The sequence below is a fragment of the Chrysemys picta genome, chromosome 1, assembly GCF_011386835.1.
Source record: "Chrysemys picta bellii isolate R12L10 chromosome 1, ASM1138683v2, whole genome shotgun sequence".
NCBI lineage: Eukaryota > Metazoa > Chordata > Testudines > Emydidae > Chrysemys > Chrysemys picta.
The window spans coordinates 103059875-103082372 of record NC_088791.1 but is presented as its reverse complement, the minus strand read 5'-3'; the positions used below and the strand labels follow the sequence as shown (position 1 = coordinate 103082372).

Sequence of the window (22498 nt, the reverse complement as noted above, 5' to 3'; positions counted from 1 at the left end):
AGTTTAAGGCCAGAAGGCACCACCAGATCATCTAGTGTGACCTCCTGTATATCAGGCCACCACACCACCCAGCACCCGCTCACTAAACCCAACAACCAAAATGAGACCAAAGTATCACAGCCCACAGGAGACTAGATTAATATGTGCTGCAGGCAGAGAATAGGGTTGCCAACTTTCTAATCGCACAAAACCGAACACTCCTTTCCCACCTCCTGCCCTGCCCCTGCCTCACCCCTTCTCCGAGGCCCCTCCCCCTGCTCGCTCCATCTCCCCTCCCACCCTCACTTTCACAGGGATGGGGCAGAGGGTTGGGGTGCAGGAGGGGGTGAGAGCTCCTGCTGGGGGTGCCGGCTCTGGTGTGGGGCCAGGGATGCGGGGTTTGGAGTGCAGGAGAGGGCTCAGAGCTGGGGTAGGGGCTTGGGGTGTGTATGGGCATGTGTGATTCAGGAGGAAGTTTGGGTGCGGGAGGGGACTGCAGGTTGAGAGTGCTTACCAAGCTCCCAGGAAGTGGCCACCAGGTCCCTGCGGCCCTTAGGCGCATGGGCAGCCAGGGAGGCTCCGTGCGCTGCCCTCGCGCTCACAGGCAGCCGCTTCGGGGAACCGTGTGGAGCTAGGGCAGGCAGGGAGCCTGCCTTAGCCCCGGGCCCCCACTGTGCCACCAACTGGATTTTTAACGGCCCGGTCGGCAATGCCGACCAGAGCCGCCAGGGTTCCTTTTTGACCAGGCATTCCAGTCGAAAATCGGACACCTGGCAACCCTAGCAGAGAATAGGGGGGACCAAGATGCACCAATGTTCAAGGCCCTCACAATGGCAGGGAAATGATTAAGTGAGAGATACCCAGAAAATCTTGGCAAGAGACCCACACCCACATGCTGCAGAGGAAGGCGGAAAACCCCTGAGGTCACTGCCAATCTGTCCTGGGGGAGAATTCCTTTCCTATAGTGAACAGTTAGGCCCTGAGCATGTGAGCAAGAACCAGCCAGCCAAGCACCTGGCTTGTCATACCATCACTTCTTTATAGCCCTCGCAAGAAAATCAAGCATAAATTAAATGGATTTATTATTCAAGATGTTTACCCCAGCATGAAAATGCCTCTCTTTGGAGCAGGCCTTTATTTTCTGCTATTCCCCACCCCCATAAGAAAATAAGGAAGAAGAATATGAATTTTGCCCATTATTTGAATTTAGCTTCATCAGCAGCCCCCTGCCGATGTAATTCATCCCAACTACTTTTTTTTTGAAGAACTACTGTCCTTTCCCCCTCACATCAGGAATGGAAAGCTGGAGAGGAATTAGTTGAGTAGGAATTATTATCTAACAAGTTGCAGCTTCAGTCTGGGCAGGAATCAAATTTCAAAGCATAATAAGAGAATGTTATTAAGCTTTTTCTTCCCCTGAGACTGTCACAAAAACACTTTGTGACTGTCACTGAGAACTAACCGTTTTTTGCTTTCATTTCTGTTTTCTATCTCACATTTCATTACAGCTGTCCCTTCTGTCTTTCAGCTCGGGACCTGGGCCTCCAATGCAGATAACTCAACAACAAAATGCCCGTATTATCATTATATTTTTTCTTCTTCCACCCAGCAAGGTAATTGCAACCCTAAAAGCTTTTGCATATTTATAGCAGAAACATGTCTCCCCTGGAAGATGGGACTGTCATCAGGTGGAATATTTCATTCAGTAAGCCTCTTCTGAGGTATAAACTGGCTTTTTTTCTCTTTTTTTTGGCCTCCTTCAGAGGAAAGGACAAACAGATAAAAATCAGCTGCTGCAGTGCTACAGCTGTCAAAATTCCTGTTACTGTGAAAATTAACTCTTCCCCACCTCCCAGCTCTGCTGGGCTTTGCCTGTAATGTCTGAAAGCTGCGTTATTTGGGGGAGAAGGGGTTTGAAAAGCCCCCCTGTTGGAAAAGATGAACATCCTCTTTAGAAGTGGAGCAACTAATCTGCTTTTACATAAGAAACAGCTATTGCATCTAACCCATGAGCCAGGCATTTTGATCAAATCAGTCATCAAGTTATCATTTCACGGAAGTCATCATCATTTCAAGAAGTCACCATACCACTGTTCACTGCTGTTTCAGAGACTTATGACAACGGAGACAATTCCCGAAAATGTCTAAGTGAAGTTGTCATCTGTAAGCTAATTCTCTCTCTGTATATAACAGAGGTACCACAGTTGTAAAGCCTTGGAATGCTCTGGGTCTAAGCGGCTGGGACAATAGGAAGGTTCTTGAGAGAGAATATTTGCACAGGGAGGTTTGCTTCCTTGAGTTAAGACTTACTCCAATGATGAAATTCACCCCAATGGGGCTGCACAAATAATACCTAACTCTTATGTAGCACTTTTCATCAGTATATCTCACAGCACTTCATAATCTTTAGCAATCTTTATCCTCCTAACCCCCTTGTCAGGTAGGGAAATACTATTATCCTATATTTTTACAGATGGTGAACTTAGGGACAAAAAGGCTAAAGGGCAAACAGGCAGTCTGTTCTGGAATAGGGAATTGAATCCAGGTCTCCCAAGTGCGAGGCTAGTGCCCTAACCCTCTTCCCTCTCTATGCACAAGGATTAGGTACTACGAAAGCCCTATATTACAGACTTAAGTAGAACTTAAATGTTGCATATGCCTTGTGTGTGCCCTCTGCACAATTCTGAATTTCACCCTAAGACAGCACCTGCCTGTGGTTAAAGGGTAAAAAGAACAATTAATGGAGATCAATAAACCTTAGCCAGGATGCCAGTCTCAACCCCACCCAGAAATATAGACAATACTCATTCATCCTTCTTACTGACTGTGACATTATCCAGGGTACAATCTGGACAGATGAACTGCTGTGTCCCCTCAATTCTCCAGCCTGCGGTTCAAGAGAGAGAAAGTCTGTGGGGACGAGAACTTCCAGCAGTTTCTTTTCCTCTTAACCTCGTGATAGTCCATTTGATTTTGTCAACACCTGACTGAGGCATCAGTTTGCCTTTTGTCTTTGAGGAACTGGTTTGTGCCTGCTTTTCTAAAATTGGAACATCTCAGTAATGTTATATAGTAGAATTTTATAACTTTACATACAATGTTGCCACAAATATTTTATCAGGACAATAATGATCAGCAAATTATGAGTTTTCAAATGATACCTCACAAGGCATACTCTGTACAAAATTCATCATAGTCTTGTAAAAGGGGTGAACATAAGAGTACAGACTGTCACACTGAGTAAATTTCAAACACTGAAAATAAATTACCATTAAAACAAAGTTATATACTAAAATGTGTTCCAGTATGGCCTGATCCACAGCCTACTACAGTCAATGAGACTCTGACTGTGGACTCCAATGGGGTTTGCATGGGGCCCACAGCCTGGAAAACTACTATTTCAAGGCAACTGTTGGATTTGGACAACTTCTTTATATGGTTGCACATCATTTTTATAAAGTACAGTAACTCCTCACTTAACGTTGTAGTTATATTCCTGAAAAATGCAACTTTAAGCGAAACAATGTTAAACGAATCTAATTTTCCCATAAGATTTAATGTAAATGCAGGGGGTTAGGTTCCAAGGAAATATTTTTGGGGCAGACAAAAGGCATTACATAAAGTACTGTACAGTGGTGGGGAGGTGCCCCTGGCTTACCCCTGGGGCTCAGGACTGGAGGTGCGGGGTCTGGGAGGGAGTTAGGGTGCAGGGGGGTGCTCAGGGTGGGGGTGCGGGAGGAGGCTCAGGGCTGGGGTAGGCAGGAGATGCAGAGCACTTATCTGGGGCAGCTCCTGTTTGGTGCAGGGGGTGTGCAAGTGGCTCTGCGCAGTGCGGCACCACCCCCATGGCCGCAATTCTGGGAGCCGTGATTCTGGGAGCTGCCCCCTCCCCACCCGGCAGGCAGAGCCACCCAGAATGCAGGGGCTTTAGCGCTGCTTCTCTCCGGCCGGCTTTGAAGAGGAAAGCGCCGCTTCTCTCCGGCCGGCTTTGAAGAGGAAAGCGCCGCTTCTCTCTGGCCAGCTTTGAAGGGGAAACGCCGCTTCTCTCTGGCTGCTCAGCTGCCCCTGCTCCTCCTGAGTCCTCCGGCCCAGTGCTTGCAGGGCCACATTCCAAAAGGGGCTTTAGAGCTGCAGGCCAGGGCCCCGGGGACCCCTTAGCCCAGGGCCCTGCAGCCCCTAAAGCCCCTGCGTTCCAGTTGGCCCTGCCTGCCGGGTGGGGGGCAGCTTCTCCGCTCGCTCACTCCCTCTCTCCCTCCCTCCCAGAAAATCCTAAGCACCGCCAAACAGGCGGGAGAAGCGCTGGGAGGGAGGGAGGAAGGGAGGGGGAGGAGGCGGAGAAGAGGAACTTGTGCAATGCTCCCTTGTAAAGTCAGCCAAACGACGTTATAAGGGAGCATTGCACAACTTGAAAGACTATGTTCCCTAATGAAGCAGCGACGTAACTTCGAAACAATGTTAAGTGGGAGGACGGTAAGTGAGGAGTTACCGTACATCATTTCAGCCGTACAAAGAAGACTGTAAATCTGGTTATTTATATTTAAAATGCTAATTCATTGTTTGGGGTAAAAAAAAACGTTCTAAAACCAAACCGCTGTAGCTTGCATTGACTTTGCAGGGAAATGCACCAACTCAGCAACTCTGAGGATCTGGCTCGCACTGTGGAATCAGACACAGGAGTATTGGCGGTGGGAGGGGGGGAGGGGCTTTTCTAAATTATCTCGTCAGTTTTAACTGACAAACTCCTTTTTTAATCAGTCAATTTTTGAAGGTTATTTGCAAATTAACAATGGTTTTTAATCCACATCACCCCGAGATGTTAAATTACTTTTCTTTCATTTTGACAATGAACCTACAGCTCATCATGAGAGTCCAGCCATCACAATTCAGCATTCGGTACATACACAAAAGATGGCAAGAAAAAACAGCTGACCATAGAGGTTTTTATAGAACCTTCCAGAAAAAACATCTTCCTTGGCATTATTTGACACAACTCTCTTACCTGTAATATCTGGATTGAAGGTAGGTTGAACACACAGCCTTAGACACGTGGCTAGCTGAACCAAAGTCTATGACCTTGACCCTGTATGGTTGTCGGGATGGGTCTACCAACATGATGTTCTCTGGCTTGAGATCTGCATGAATCAGTCCCAAGCTTTTCAGTTTCATTAAGGCTGTTGCTACCTGCTGGAGGATTGGCCGGATGTACTTAAGGGGCAAAGGGCTGAATTTGTTTTGCTTTAGAAAATCATAGAGGTTCTGCTCCAACATTTCAAAGACCAAGCAAGTGTGATTTTTGTGCTGGAAGCACTCATAGGCTCGGACAAAGTTGTAGTCATCGGCACTTTCCGTACTCAACCGGGCCAGGATGCTCACTTCAATCTGACCTTGTCGGGCATAGGAAGGATGGTTCTTAAGGATCTTGATAGCTACAATCTCGTTAGTGCCACGTTTCCAGCATTTGACCACTTGCCCAAAGGTTCCCCGGCCAAGAAATTCTAATACTTCATACGTGTTGGTCATTGAACACAGCACTTCATGTTGTACCAGCTGGTAATCCCCTTCACTGTTGGAGCCACTGTTTTTGGATGTGGCAGTGGATGTGGTGGCAGTGGCTACCGTGGCCCCACTGGCATTGTTCTGAATCATTGGTGGATGCTCTTCAATTATCTGCACACTGCTTGTGTTCTCAATTTCCTCACTCTTGCGCTTAAGTCCACATTTTTGGTAGGTGTCCAGAAGGCTCACAGTGCTTCGACGCATCAGGTTGTGAGGTCCGCCCAATGCTTGCCCAGACACTGCAACGACACCGGAAGTGCTGCTGGCAGATGTCACCACGATGTGCCCCGTGCTTGCTGGAAAGATGATGGTCTGTTCGTAAGGGATACTCGGGTTGGGAATCTGGAGGGAGGCGTTGACTGCTGCTGCTGCTGCTTGAGACGACTGCACGTTCTTGGTCTGGCTGTAGACTTTGCTATGTGTGCCGTACCCAGTCATATCCCAGTTAGAACTCGGTTCCACTTTCAGTTTCTTCACACTACAGAAGGCACTTGACTGAAGGGTGTGAGGGGAGAAAACTTGCACATGCGAGGCCATACCTGCAACATAACATTTAAAGAAACAACAGTGTCAAGATTCTTTCCCTAGCTTTTTATTCATTTCAGTTGCAATAAGGGAAAATGGGATGATGGGGAGGGAAACTTCAGCAACAGCTAGAAAATGATCAGGCTCTTACAAACCGAGAGACGTATCCATTGCAAATAAAGTGCAGTACAGTAAAACAAAGGGTCAGTACTAACTGAATCATATATACTAATAGCGACTATTAGTCTCCCTCTCTCCTTTTTTAATAACAATAACCTAAGGATTAGGTTTACCTTTTGCAACTAAACATCCTTCTGGTCCCATTATCTCCAGCAACAACTTAGGGCTTGTCTACACTTACCAAGGGATCGACATGCAATGATCGATGCATCGGCAGTCGATTTAGCGGGTCTAGTGAAGACCCACTAAATCGACAGCAGATTGCTCTCCCATCGACTCCTGTACTCCACCTGAACGAGAAGCAAAAGGGGAGTCGACAGGAGACATAGCGTAGTGTGGACCCTGCGGTAAGCAGATCTAAGTATGTTGACTTCAGCTACGTTATTCACGTTGCTGAAGTTGCGTAACTTAGATCAATCTCCCCCTGTAGTGTAGACAAGGCCTTGGCATTGATGGAGAGATGGTGTAGTGGGGTACTGAAATAGTCTTTTACTTCTGCAGACCAAAGTTCAACCCCTGATATATGTCATACATGACATCGTTTGGGGGGAGGAAGGGTCCTCACTCAAGTCCTCTTTCTGTATACATAAAACCACTGTACAGTTCATGTTTTCTGCTTAGTAGAAGTCCAGGATGGGAATAGGAAGAGGTGTTGAAAGTCAGAATTGAGGTGTGCTGACAGAGAAGTTTGTGGACCCAGGACTGGAATAGCTGGTGATGTTTCAAGTTATAATTGAAGTCCCTTGCCAGAACTGTATGTGAGAATCTTGCATAATGCTTGTCAGCATTTATGGATAGTGAAAACAGATATTATGCAAAGATTAGCCTTAGCTCCTGCTATCAGTTCCCTTGGTTTCATAAATCACAATGGGCCGCATTTTTTCCATTCACATTCACAATGAGTAGTACCATAGCTGGAAAGTAGATCCTGCTGAAAGTTAAAAGGACTGTTCTTGGAATAAGGTAACATTTGGCATGAGTAAGAGAGCAGCAGAATCTAGCTCTAAATTAATGCAAAATTTTTAAAAAGACATAAATCTATTTTCCTGCAATCTTTTTCTTTGAATCTAAAAATGTTAATAATCTGTAGATATTTATAAAAACAACATAACAGAACTAATTACCCAGGTACCAAAAAACAAACAAACTAAACCTTGTGGTTAGAAAGGCACAAATGTGGGAACCCCTCAGAGCCCATAGAAGGTGGAAGACTAAGTACAGAACTTCTCCCAGGTTTCTCCTCCCAGTGTGGAGACTATAGGGCTGGCAAGAAGAATTAGTGAATTGCACAAAGCTGAGTGTGGATTTGTATTTAAGAAGCCGACACTATGAGTGACTTGCATCTGAAGAAGTGAGGTTCTTACCCACGAAAGCTTATGCTCCCAGTACTTCTGTTAGTCTCAAAGGTGCCACAGGACCCTCTGTTGCTTTTTACAGATTCAGACTAACACGGCTACCCCTCTGATACTTGACACTATGAGTGAGTTAAAGCAGAAAGCCATACCCCTCCTCAACCCCTTCTCATCAAGTGTTGCTAGGGTGACCAGATGTCCCGATTTTATAGGGACAGTCCCGATTTTTGGGTCTTTTTCTTGTATAGGCTCCTATTACCTCCCACCCCCGTCCCGATTTTACACATTTGCTGTCTGGTCACCCTAAGTGTTGCAAATCTTTGTTTTGTCATAAACCCCAAGAATGACAAGGGAGGGGAAAAAACCAATATACTGATCTTCCATCATCACTGAATTTTTAAGAGCAAACATACTTTGACTTGTTTTCAATTTAAAAGGAAAATATTTGAAGGGTGAATGTTTCACTAACAAAAATATAACAAAATCAACACATACACAGATGACCTGAAGCATCCTCCCAGGTGAGGGGAATTGAGAGTGCACAATGCTCAGCTTTTTTTCCTCATAATTGCTGAGAGAAACCAGCTCTCTTCTAGCCCATTCCCGGGTGTGCTGCTATGTTCTAAAATCTTTTTATGTTTGTGTATATATAGTCATATATATATGTAGCTACATATATAGTTACTTCCTAGTTTCAAAGCTGATTAGCACAGAGAAAAGAACTCAGTTAAGCAAACACATACACAAATCTTTCAGTTAATTCCCAGGAGCCAGAAACCAGGAACCTCTTATGAAATAGCTGAGGTGAGCTGAAAGTGCACTCGGTGTAATTGCATGTAAATGACCAGCACGCAGAGGTGAAAGTAGGCCAGTACGGTGTACCGGTAAGAAGTGGTCGCCGGTACGGGCCAGTACACAGCTGACATTAAAGCGCTGCCATGGCAACGCTTTAACGTCGTGGCCCCTTTTGCCCCCCCAGGGCCACCGAGAGGGGGAGCAAAAGGGGCAGCTGCCCCGGGGCCCGATGATTTAAAAGGGCCTGGTGGCCGCCGCTGCCACAGCCAGAGCCCCAGGCCCTTTAAATCACCGCCAGAGCCCCGGGCGGCGCAAGCTGGGCAGCGCTGAAGGGCTGGCTGGGGGAGGCTAACCCATAGCCCCGCCACTTCCACCCGAGGCCCCACCCCTTCCAGGGCCCAGAGCCAGGCCCCTGTACTGGTAAGACTTTTAAATTACTTTCACCCCTGCCAGCGTGCTGAGCACTCTACTTTGCTCCAGAATCCCTATATTCAGCCCTGCTGCCCCAAGCAGCTTTTAAAGATAGAGCAAAGTCAAAGAAACATGTAATCGGGACAAGGGGAACACCCACCCCAACACCAAAACCTGCTGTGTAAAGCTCCTGTAACCTCTAGCGATGAAGCAGTACAGATGGCTCTCGTCTACCGATGTGACCTCTAGCTTTGATGTGATTTTCTACACTGTTTGCTGACACTTGTATAACAAAAATAACCTCCAAGGTCCCTCTTACTCAGCCTCCTGGGCTCTTTCAACCCTTCTCCCACAGCGCCTGCTTTCCTCCCTACTTTCCACAGGGTGACAATGTTGCTATGAATGACTTAGCATGTGGTACAGAATGAGCTCAGAGAATGCAGCAGAATTACTCAACTTGTCATCCTGGACACCAATATCATATGTGAGGCAGAGGCAATGTTTGTTTTTCCACTAATTAAAAAGAGTCACAGTGTTCATTCTAGTACTGACCTTTCTGGGGTAGTAGGGTGGTTGGATGCATGTTTTCCCCCGGGACATGAATAATAAAGCAGAGGTAATTGGTAACATATTGTGGATCTAGTAGAGGTGTAATTTATAGCTTTATGGCTTTCACTCCAGTCTGCTTGCTCACCATCCCTAAGGTTAAAAAACCTGACACAAAAAAGGGGAGAGAGCCATAAGAGATATCCCTAAAAATAACTTTAAATGATCTAGTCACCCCAAAATTAAAGCCAGCGAAACAAAACGCATCAGCTGTAATTATCTAGGTTAGTGGTTCTCAACCTTTTTGGGCTCAGGAACCATTTGTAAACCTTGATGGCCTCTCGTAACCCAGTGAATAGCTTTAGTGCAAAAAAACATTTTGCTTACTAAATATATCTTACCCACGATAAATAATATACACATTGATGTACTAAGTGCTAAATAAGTACACCAGGTGTACCAGAGTGGCATCTCCTGCATCTCCTATCCCTGCAGAGCAGGCTGGGCTCAGCTCCCGGTTCCAAACGTTGCAACCTCTGGGGTCACAGCGCCACTCAGGTTTGGCCTGGTGGATCGGAGGTCACCAGGCCAAATTTATGTGAGTGGTGCTGTCACCTGCCCTGCCACATGGGGTCACAGAGCCACTCTCCAATTTGGACCTCCACCCTCCCTCACCATGATGGAGGGACAGCTGGACCAAACCTGAGCAGCAGTGACCCCATGCACCAGGTTGCAACGCCTGAAGCAGGGAGCTGAGCCCAACCAGCCCCATGAGACCAGAGCTGCAGGAGCCGCCACTGCAGGAGTAGTGTGGGGTGTGTTCTATAAAGCCCGTGGGCCTCCCCTCCCCCAGGGCAGGACCCAACACCCCACCCCCAGGACTCCCATGCAACCCTTTGACAAATTCTGGTGAGCCAATTATGGGTCGTGACCCATGGGTTCAGAAACCCTGATCTAGGTGCTACTGTAATTAATAGCCATCATTAAGGGCCAGATCCCCAGTTGGTGTAAATTGGCATATGCCAGTTTACATCCTCTGAGGATCTGTCCTGATACCAACCAGGATTAGCGGTGACTGAAAAATTGCTGATGTCAAATCACTGTATATGCCCCTTAGTGAAATAAGTTGGTGGTTTCAGTCCCGTTTCCCTGGAGACAGAGCCACATTTAAAAAATCCCTCTGCACCAGACACCCTTCTTCGTAGTCTCTACAGAGAGAACAAACACAGAATGAGCATAGAAACTGAACTACCGTGTCACCACAAGAACATGTCCCTCAGATAAAGGTTGTGGACAAAGAACAGTGGCTGCCTGCACTGTACTTGACTTCTGGCTAAATAGAGGGCTCTGAACTCTAGCATTGTCAGTCCAGGACCTTTCACTCTCCATGAGGCACAACATTCACTAGAACAGTGGCTTGAGAGACTACTGTACCCCTTTCAGGAGTCTGATTTGTCTTGCATACTCCCAAGTTTCACCTTACTTAATAACTACTTGCTTGCAAAATCAGACATAAAAATACAAAAGTGTCACAGCACACTATTACTGACAAATTGTTTACTTTCTCAGGTTTTACCATATAATTATTAAATAAATCAATTGGAATACAAATACTGTACTTACATTTCAGTGTATAGTATATAGAGCAGTATGAACAAGCCATTGTATGAAATTTTAGTTTCTACTGACTTCGCTAGTGCTTTTATGTAGCTTGTTGTAAAACTAGGCAAATATCAGAGTTGCTGTACCCGCTGGAAGACCTCTGCGTACCCCCAGCGGTATGCAGACCCCTGATTGAGAACCACTGCACTAGAATAGTTTTTCTTTTAAAAGAAATATTACATCTCCCTCCCTTTGCTGAGATGATTTTTTCACAGCTGATATTTTGGGGGTACATGACATAGGAGAATGGCTTGGCTAGCTGCTCAATGTAATTTGTGACAAGAAATTATTGTCTGACTGACAGCCAAGGGGTGGGAAAGAGAGTAATCTTTATTGTAATGTTGTCTGCATGTCTAATTTGAGAAAAACACAAACCCAAAATGTTTGGAGGATGCTAAAAAACTGTGGGGATGATGGTGGGTTTTTCCTTAAGATCTGTGCTCAATTATAATATTAAAAATACAAAACATGAATAGGGGCAGGCCCTTTGGTTATCGCTCTCCAGTTCCATGTTAGAGACCTGATTATGATTCACAGTTCTAATCTCATATTAGTTCCTTAGGTCGACAAGGATGTAAAGTAAGCAACAAATCTATGCTGCTATGTGATGACATTGATGTGCTCTGAACATTCCACCCAGCCTTTCTCTGCTGGAGGAATGTCATCATTCCATGGGTCTTCAAGAGACTGAAAGGCTAAAAACTGTGGAAACAGGGAACATGAGTTCTCAAACTGTAGCCCAAAGACCTGCAAAGACTTCCTGGGAGTAGCTGCACCACTAGAACTGCCTTTGTGGCTCCCCTCTAAATTCATTTCACACAAGGATCCTGCCGTTATGGTGCCACCTCTCATTGCTGAAAGAGACTTAGGCTGGTCCCCAGCTGCATCCTTTCTCACACTTTCCAGTCAGGAACAGGAAAGGGAAGAGTTAAGAAGCAGCCTTTTTCTCTCACAGCACAGAATTGGCAGCCATGTTTACAGGGCTTTCTGGCTACCTTGAGGTTAGCCTCAGGAGCTCCACCTGTGTTCTCAGAGGCTTTGTCTTGACTAGGAAAAGTGATCACCTTTAGGTTGGGCTTACCTAACACATACAAACTAAGCCTGACCTAAACATGACCTTTTTCCAAGCATAGATGGCAGGGTAACTCCCTGTCACTCCATTTAGATGGTCAAGAGGTAGCCAGGACTCTGGAATATAAAAACAACCCCTGGAAAATCAATATCTGGTTTTACATAAGACCTTGTGCATATTGGGTCACGACTGTGAGAGTTTTAGTTAGTCCTATGCAGAAATGGGGTCAGATAGGATGTATTAAATAAATCTGATAGTTCTTTCCTTTAATAATGAGTTTTAGTGTAGTCATTTAAGGCTCTCACACAATAGATAGTAACTGGATTTAATGGGGACTGCTCTGTCCTTGATATGAGTTGTGTAACTCCCCCTAGCATTAACAGGACTTAACGTATGTAGAGTGCACTGAGGGGACAATTCTAAAACTAATTAAAGGGCTTTCGTTGAAAGATTTGAGGCTCAAACACCCTTCTTACCCAGCCTTCACTAAATAGTAATTTTTAATTCAGACAGCATTTTCCTTCATGCGTACACAAATCATAGACCTGCCTCTAAATAGTTCATATCAAATCCAATAGGTTCCAAAGAAGCAAACATGGGAAAGATCACAGCTCCTCCTCCCCAAACCTCTCCCCAAATTGCAAGAACTACAGCTGGTAGCTAAACAAGGAATGATTTGAAAGACATTGCTGTTTTTCCTCTCTATTTGTTGCACTGACTGCTTATGGTATAACCAGGACCTTAGAGGTGGCAAGAGAGTAAGACCCTGCCCTGTATTAACCAGGCAATAAGACCTTCTGCAATACCTGCAGAGCTGTTGACTCACTGAAACAAGAGGCTGCTAACTACGAAGAGAACAACAGTGACTGTTTGAATAATACTGTTGAAAGTAAAAAGAAGGAGGAGTACTTGTGGCACCTTAGAGACTAACAAATTTATTTGGGCATAAGCTTTCGTGGGCTAAAACCCACTTCATCGGGTGCATGAAATGGAAAAGACAGTAGGAAGATATATATATACAGAGAACATGAAAAAATGGGTGTTGCCATACCAACTCTAATGAGACTAATCAATTAAGGTGGGCCACTCTGAAACTGTAGAAAGTGCATGGCTTGTGTATAGCATATAACTGATGCACCCAAGCCACACTTAAAAATAAATATCTTCCAGTTTCCCAGGGGACGCAGGAGCTAAAATACTCCTTTCTGTGCCTCAGTTAAGAAGGCAGAGAAGGAAGGAACTGCAGGGTATGGAGAATCTGTTGTGTTCTTCTTTAAGGTGGCCAGCGTCTGAATGGTCTAATTTGTGAGACATGTCTCCTGGTGCTGCTAAGCTTTGAAAAGCACCTATGCATCATGAGACCACATGAGCACCCTGCCCTGAAGCAATGAATGTTTGGAGCCAAACACAAAGGGCAGTGTGGTTCTCAGCTGCCTCGGCTCCTTTTCCCTGGCTAGCTGAGGGTGTCAGGACCCCCACTCCACGTCCACATCCTTCATTTGGTTTTTTAGATCATACTTTCCTGTGTCATTAATAATAGTTAGCAACAGTATTGGTAGTTTTCTTAGTGTTTAGATAGTTTTTAGAAGAGCCTATAAGAGTTGCACCATCACAGTTATATTCCCAGATGAGCTGTTGCACAGTTTTAAGATTGTGTGTCTGATCCAGACTTTACAGACCCAGCAATAGCTATATAGACTCATGGAATCATAGAGATGTAGGGCTGGAAGGGACCTCTAGAGGTCATACTGTCCAGCCCCCTGCACTGAGGCAGGACCAAGTAAACCTAGACCATCCCTGACAGGGCATTTGTCCTACCTGTTCTTAAAAACCTACAATGACCTGGATTCCAAAAACTCCCTGGGAAGCCAGTTCCAGAGCTGAACTACCCTGATAGCGATAAAGTTTTTCCTACTATCTAACCTAAATCTCCCTTGCTGCAAATTAAGCCCTTTACTTCTTGTCCTACCTTTAGTGGACATGGAAAACAATTGATCAACATCCTCTTTATGACAACCCTTCACATATTTGAAGACTGTTATCAGGTTCCCCCACAGTCTTCTCTTCTCAAAACTAAATATGCCCAGGTTTTTTAACCTTTCCTCATAGGTCAGGTTTTCTAAACCTTTTATCATTTTTGTTGCTCTCCTCTGAACTCTCTCTAATTTGTCCACACATCTTTCCAGTGCCGAGTAGAGCAGTACAATTACCCCCCATGTCTTCCCTACGACACTCCTGTTAATACACCCCAGAATAATATTAGCCTCTTTGGCAACTGCATTGAATTGTTGACTCATATTCAATTTGTGATCCACTGTAAACCCCAGATCCTTTTCAGCAGTCCTACTGCTTAGCCAATTATTACCCATTTTGTAGTTGCATTTGATTTTTCCTTGCGAAGTGTTGTACTTTGCACTTGTCTTTATTGACTTTCATCTTATTGATTTCAGAACAACTCTCCAATCTGTCAAGATCGTTTGAATTCTAATCCTGTCCTCCAAAGTTCTCGCAACCCCTCACAGTCTGGTGTCCTCTGAAAATTTTATAAGCACACTCTACACTCCATTATCAAATCATTAATGAAAACATTGAATAGTTCTGGACCCAGGACAGACCCCGGCAGGACCCCACTAAATACAGCCTCCCAGTTTGGCACTGAAGCATTGCTAACTACTCTTTGAGTATGTTTTTCAGCCAGTCGTGCCCACCTTATATTTAGGGCCCTACCAAATTCACGGTCCATTTTGGTCAATTTTACTGTCATAGGATTTTAAAAATCATAAATTTCATGATTTCAGATATTTAAATCTGAAATTTCACAGGGTTGTAACTATATGGGCTCTGACCCAAAAGGAGGATGTGTGAGGGTCATAAGGTTATTGAAGGGGGGTCACAGTATTGCCACCCTTACTTCTGCGCTGCTGCTGCCGGAAGCGCTGCCTTCAGAGCTGGGTGCCCAGCAAGTAGCCGCAGCTCTCCAGCCACCCAGCTCTGAAGGCAGAAGCAGAGAAGCAAATCTGCATCCCTCCTACAATAACCTTACAATCCCCCCACCACCTGCTTTTGGGTTGGGACCGCCAGTTTGAGAAACGCTGATCTTCCCTGTGAAATTTATATAGTATAGGGTAAAAGTACACAAAAGCCCAGATGACACACTTTTCACAACAGTGAATTTGGTAGGGCCCTACTTATAGTAATTTGCATCCACCTCGCAGTAATTTCATCTAGACCACATTTCCCAAGTTTGCTTATGAGAATGTCATGTGGGACTGTGTCAGAAGCCTTACTGATATCAAGCTATATCACATCTACAGCTTCCCTCTATTCATTAGGCCAGTAACCCTGTCAAAGAAGGAAATTAGGTTAGTTTGTCAATCTTCATAAATCCATGTTGACTATTATTTATTATCCTGCTTTCCTCTAGTGCTTACAAACTGATTGTTTAGTAACAGATTGTTCCAGTACCTTTCCAGGTATTGAAGTCAAGCTGATTGGTCTATAATTCCCTAGGTCCTCTTTGTTCCCTTTTCTAAAGATAGGTACTATGTTTGCCCTTCTCCAGTCCTCGGGGACCTCACTTGTTCTTCATGAGTTCTCACAGATAATCGTTACGGAATCTGAGATTGCTTCAGAGTACCTAGGATGAATTTCATCAGGCCCTGATGACATGAATACATCTAACTTGCGCACACGCACACACATACACACACACAAATACTGTACCAGAACAAAAATAATCGCATTAAGATACTGCAGTTAGGAAAGTCAGGAAATGCGGTTATGATTCCAAAAACAACCGTAACCCTGCTCCTTCCTACTACCTTTGACTGACACCTGTATATCAGTGACATACTTACACCCATACACCAGACTTCTCCTGCATTTACACTATGAGCAATATACACCCCCAAACTGTCCCACACTCTACTTACTAATGTATGGAACATCCACTTTTAGGTGTAACTACTGCTAAATACTTACCTGTAACTACTAATTATGAGCCACCCAACCACAGACCCTCCTCCAGTTCACCCTTTCTTTGTCCCATCTACACTGCTTCACATTTTTCTTTCCATACACATGCCAAAGATCTGCCCCTACTATATCAAACCTTTCCACTGGAGTCAAGAGACCACATTGTCACATCCTATCATTTAATTACAATTCACAAACAATACAGTATAAGCCACAAAGCTCAAACTATCCTATCTACCCTCTATATACACTAGAAAATCACTATTTGTATTCATTCTCCTGATGTGGTCCAGGTACCCAAGATCCAAAGTATTAAGCCCCAGGCTCTTTTGACATCTTCTTGATCTAGGCACTTAACCCAGAATCCCAGGGGCAGATCAATATATTTATATTTGGAAACTTAACTATAACTTAGCAAAGGATTGTGTTTTGAGAATTCCTTGCGGGTTTCCCCGCTTCATATTTGAATTGTCACAATGGAAACAGATCTTATATATTTCTTAAGTAAATCATGGGGCTATGTTTCTGTTTCACATGTTATTTAATTATTAATGTAACACCTGAGGATGCAGGTTAAAATATGCCTGTGACGTTGTGCAGTCTATATGGTTTTATAAAAACATAATAAGAAGTGAATATAATGTAACTGGAATATGCTTCATGCAAAAGGTCTCTTGTAAGGTATCATTACAAAGATTATAATCTACTGAGTGTGATCATCCTATTTGTATAAATGTATCATTCTTGTACCTGAAACTACAAATATAAAATATAACTTTGAGGGCCTAGTGTAATTATGCAAAGTGTGGGCCATTAATAGTGGTTTGGAATCTTGATGACTCCCATTAACCAGGACCATTGTCTGCAGATGGCTGTGTTTTACCTTTGAGTCTTCCTGTATATGTGTGTGCTGGCAAGTGGGTAATGAAGTCTTGCAGTGACATGTGATCATGTCACCTGACCTGGAATCCATCTTTAACTTGGGTGCTTTTCCAGTGCGGGGGGGGGTGGAAACCCAGAGGGACAAAGGGTTCCCGCCTTGTGCAAAAGATATATAAAGGGGTGGAAGAGAACAGAGGGAGAGAGGAGCCATCATGAAGAATCCCCTAGCTATCACCTGAGCTGCAACAAGAGCTGTACCAGGGGAAAGAATTGTGCCCCGGCCTGGAAGGTGTCCAGCCTGAGAAATAACTTACTGAAGCATCTCTGAGGGTGAGAGTATCTGTATTCAGTTTGATTAGACATAGATTTGCGCATTTTATTTTGCTTGGTGACTTACTTTGTTCTGTCTGTTACCACTTGGAACCACTTAAATCCTACTTTCTGTATTTAATAAAATCACTTTTTATTTAGTAATTTACTCACAGTATGTATTAATACCTGGGGGAGCAAACAACTGTGCATATCTCTCTATCAGTGTTATAGAGGGCGAACAATTTATGAGTTTGCCCTGCATAAGCTTTATGCAGGGTAAAATGGATTTATTTGGGTTTAGACCCCATTGGGAGTTGGGCATCTGAGTGCTAAAGACAAGCACACTTCTGTGAGCTGTTTTCAGGTAAACTTGCAGTTTGGGACAAGTGATTCAGACCCTAGGTCTGTTTTGGAGCACACGGGAGAGTCTGGCTCAGCAAGACAGGGTGCTGGAGTTCTGAGCTGGCAGGGAAAACAGGAATAAAAGTAGTCTTGGCACATTAGGTGGCCACTGCCAAGGGGGTTTCTGAGAGCCAACCCGTCACAATGCCTCACTAGAGTCTCTGCTACCTAATTATTTCTCTGCAGACTCTCCCCATTTGACCTGCCAGAGACTTCTAGATCTTGATGAGGGAAACTGACAAGGGCCCAACATTCAGAGATGCACTCCCACGATCTGTGGACATCCCTTAACTATTTAGCTACCATCTTAGGGACAGGAGCTGGGCAGTGTGGATAATGGAAAATTATAAGAAGCCATCTCACCTTCCTTTCCTCAGTCTGCTTCAAATATTATTGAAAGGAAAGGAAAGGATGGCGGCAGGTGCATAAATCAGATAGGTTATGCCACTGACAAAATGGAGCTAGACTCTGGCAAGCTAATCCTCTTCAGCAGACCTGTCAAGAATGACAGCAAGACCATCACCTCTGTGAAAATCATGGAAATTATGTGGAAATCCACCAAGCCGTCAAAGTGCTCTTCAAACAAATAGAGGATATCTAGGAGTCCACGGTGCCTGAGGCAGGTCTCGATGACTTAACAATGACAAAGTCTTGCCATATTTATTTTGCTGAGCAAAAACTTCTAGAGCCAGGATAGGAAGCCTCCGGCTCTTGTGATGACCTCTGGCGCTAGGCACTTAGCAGAAGCCCAGGATCAGGTGAAGATGAAGCATGGTAAAGAACGAGGGGACAACAGCAGCAGAAAGCAATCAAGATCTACAAAGGGGTGTGGAGAGTCCCACACAAACAGCTTAGTTCAAAGACATTTTCGAAAAGCATCTTTCAGTGAAGTCAGGAACCAGTGCTGCCATGAAACATTGGGATTTCCAAGGTCCTAAAGGGGAGACGAGAGACTCCCCTTAGCACAGATAGCATGGGAAGGGGGAATATTGACGAGCCAAATAGACTCGTAATTGTGACAGACAGAAACTGTTTTGAAGCTTTATTGTCATATCTCTTGGCGTACGCTGAAAAAAGTCTCAATGAGGGTGTGTTGTTCAAGAGTTTCAGCTTTCAGTTTCATAATGAGAAGGCAAGGCAGAGCATGGGAGCTTAAACAATACCCAGCTGGGGGATGGATTGGCAGATTTAATCTGCTGATATCCTGAAGACGAGATATGTCCTGTACATAGGTTGGGAGTTCAGTATTCCCTACAGAAGAACCATTGCGTAGCACGGGCTTTCTATGTATCCTTGGACAAGTCACTTAACCTGTCTATCTCAGTTTCCCATCTTCAAAACAGGGTTAACAGTACTAACCTATCTTACTGGGAGGTTATGATCCTTAATTATTTTATGGCCTAGATTCATACAAACTGCACCAGCTGGTCCCCCTCTTCACCCATGAGTGGGGATTGATCTGGAGGAGAGAGTGCCTTTGGTTTCCATCAGGAGCTCCAGAAGAGTCTACAGCGGGGATGAACTGCGTCAGTGCATCCCTCTTCTGTCCTGCCCATGCCCTCTCCCCTGCCAAGCACTGACACATTTTTGTGCTTCTGGAGTCCTCACTGGAAGGGATGTTCTGGCTACTTCCCCCCACCACAGCCTCCTCACTTGGTGACTTTCCACTTTCCCTCCCCTAACAGTAGAAAAACCACAGCACCTCCCATGTGCCACTGTCACCAGCAGGAACCCTTGCTAAAGCAAGATATGGGCAGTTTTCTGCAGTCCCTGTCTGAGCCTCTTATGCTCAGTAGCTTTAAGTGTTTCATTTGCAAAGAGGCCATTGCGTGACATTCAGCATTTCATGTTGTTTATGAGATCTGAACCTCATATCAGCCACTAGCTGGGCTGAAAAGGTCAGTTTGCCTATTTGCGAGTCCCTCCCTTCAGTTTGTTTCCATCAGGAAATAGACCTGGTGGAGAGAGACAAGCCTCTGGGTAAGGTTAGTACAATAAACAGGAACCTGGCTACATGGGCCTGGATTACTCTGCAGGGGGAAAACAGTACTTCAAGCCTGCTACACATACCTCAGACAATTCTGAGAGAGACTTTTAACTGTCACATGATCGGCATTAACTGTATCAACACCTCACAGCTAAATAAGAGCTGCTAAATACAAGGCTTATTACAATCCCTCACAAAGAATCTCCTGCTAAATACAGGATACTTTGGGAAGCTAAGGATGAGAACCCATCAGGTTAGTCAACTTGCTTTCATTTTAAGTAATAAAAAAATGCTATAAATGCACACGCACACAAAATAGCCCTTTGGCTCCACAGGAAAACACCTGTCTAAACTGTGATTTTCTCCCTCTCCTTCCATTTCCTTAGCCTTTATCCTACCAAAAAAAAAAAAAAAAAAAAAATCTGTGCAGTTAAAAATTATGGCCAAATCTTCAGCAATCTCCTTTGTTTTGATGTGCCTTTTAAGGTGACTGTTGCAAGACAATCAGGCCCAAAAGGGTTGGAGATGAGAAGGGAGAGGGCCTGGAGAACTCAGAACTAGAGCTGGGGCTGAACAACAACAATTCAGACAGGCCAGATCCAAACATCCACAAGATTCTGGGGGCTTAGGATCTAGGATTTTGATTTGGGTCCTTTTCTCCTTAAAACACAAAAATGGAATCAGCTGTTCGTTTAAGAGGCAGCAGCTGAAAAGAGGGCCCTACTAGAAGTTTCCACTTAACTAAATGATCCCCAAAATTCCTTCTCCCACCAGAGTGTGTTGAGCAGTTTAAGGGAGACTGAAAGGATGGTGAGGTGAAACACTCTACGTGAGAACATTACACACTGCTACAGGCAAAGAGAAGATCTTTCGGTAATACAGAACATCCCAATTGTTTATTTTCTTTTAGGTAATGTAAGCTCGCTCGCTCTCTTGCCCATATACTTGCAGAGCCATGGGATGTGCCACTGCATGCAGTGATATCTCTTTTCCAGAAAGAAGTGTCAGACTCTTCAGCCAAACAGAGCAATCCCATCAGATTAACTTCTAGTCACACGCAAATACAAGCCCCCTATCTCCACCCGACTTGTATACTCCTAGTGAAACTGCACCTGTGTCTTTTGGTATGTACTGATGGGTTTCCAAATATCTCTACCACTGCTCTATTTGAAATAAGATACTGTAGGGCATCGGCCACTTAGGGTTCAGTGTGGAGGACAATCCTGTCTAACTGAGGGGGATGAACTGGATGATCCAGGAAGCTCTTTTTAGCCCTAAAAGAAAACCCGAGTTAGGGCTGGGGATGAACTACAGGATGGATTTCAGGGCTCTGAAAAGGAAACATCCAGAAGATCAAGAAAGGATAACTGACTTGAGGAGAACGGATATAAGACCCTCGAGTGTGATGAAGCAGCTCAGTAAAAGAGGTTCAGGGAGACTAGTAAGTGCTACCACTCAAATCTCTGAAGGAAAAGAAAGCAGAGAAAGGGACGTTGTTAAGAGAAAGAAAATAGTAAAATCCTCCATCTGGATCAGCTGAACTCTCTGGGTGCCATCAATCTGCACGCCAGGTTTCTCTTTCATGCAAGTTATATTTATTGACATATTTATTTCCTCGTTTCTGTTCTGCTTAATGCCATGGCAGCTAGACCACTTCCATTACAGAAACTGTTACACAATTGAAAAGGAAGAAAGCAAAAGCAGAAAATCAAGTGCTATGCAAAATACTGACCTTTTGCAGCTTGCCTTGAAGGTTACAAAACTCAGGCTCTGATCGGCTACCAAGGGGAGTGAATTCCAAAAAGCAAGGCCCCCATCTGAGAAAGACGTGCTGGCAGACATGGGGTATTCATACTTTATGGACCAATTGTAAGCGTTTTAACTGCCTGGGTGTAGGGTGAGAGACCACCTCTCAAATAAACAGGCCCCACAAATCAGGGCTTCTAGACCAACACCTCGAACTGCACTCAGAATGGAACAAGAAACCAGTGCAGAGACCTACGCACTACTCAAGCAATGGGCAACTGCATTCTTTAATAGTTTCTGGGTGGTGTTCACAGATAGAGCACAAGTACAGCACTCAAGCCTAGAAATTCATAGATTATAAGGCCAGAAGGGACCACTGTGATCATCTAGTCTGACCTCCTGAACAACACAGGCCATAATAAAAGCATGGACGACCGACCACTGCAAAATCCACGTTAGAAAGGATTAGCCAAAGTCCCCAGGCCAGCTATAGATGATGAAACGCACAACAGGTCACCACTGTCATCTGAGAAACCAGGGGTGGTGATGGATCCAACATGACCCTTTTAAACAACAGGTGGGCATACACCATCAGTAGATGGGGCAGACACTTACTACCACCCATTCCACTAATGCTTATCCCTGCCAATAAGCATCACCCTTTCATCCAGAACCCCTCTCTCTTTCAGACATCGAAAAAATAATTAAGTTGTAGTATCTAGGCTTGATGAACAACAGACAAAGAGCTAAATATAATCAGCATATTAGTGACACTGCACCCAAACTGTCCCACAGTCTCACCCAATGGCTTCATATAAATATTAAGCAGGAAGGGTGGCAAGACTGAACCCCATAGAACCCCACTCCCATCTTTGGGAAGCCTTTTGGGAGGACCAGCCATTACCTAGCACCACTCTGTGGGATTTTTCTGACAGGGAAGAACAATCCCACGGAAAAGCCACATCGTCCACTCCCACAAAATCCTGCAGACAAGTTAACAAAACTTCATATATCAGAAGCTACTGATAGATCTAATAGAATCTTAGACATCCTATCTTTGCCTACCACAAGAATGACATGAAAGAGAAACCATCAGGGGTAGTCCCATGTTTGTTG

General features: G+C 44.6%; 1 protein-coding gene across 9 annotated transcripts in view; it reads right to left on the bottom strand.

Annotated features, from left to right (window-relative positions):
• HIPK2 (homeodomain interacting protein kinase 2) overlaps positions 1 to 22498 on the bottom strand; it is a 201101-nt gene that overhangs the window by 132635 nt on the left and 45968 nt on the right. For 7 of the 9 annotated variants that reach the window (XM_005296408.5, XM_065565575.1, XM_005296409.5 and 4 more), the window contains one exon: positions 4979 to 6074. In XM_005296408.5, the coding sequence (XP_005296465.2) occupies positions 4979 to 6074 (1096 nt within the window). Of the gene's footprint in view, positions 1 to 4978; positions 6075 to 9350; positions 9513 to 22498 lie in introns of all 9 variants that reach the window. The other 2 variants (XM_042851603.2, XM_065565569.1) reach the window with 1 other exon arrangement.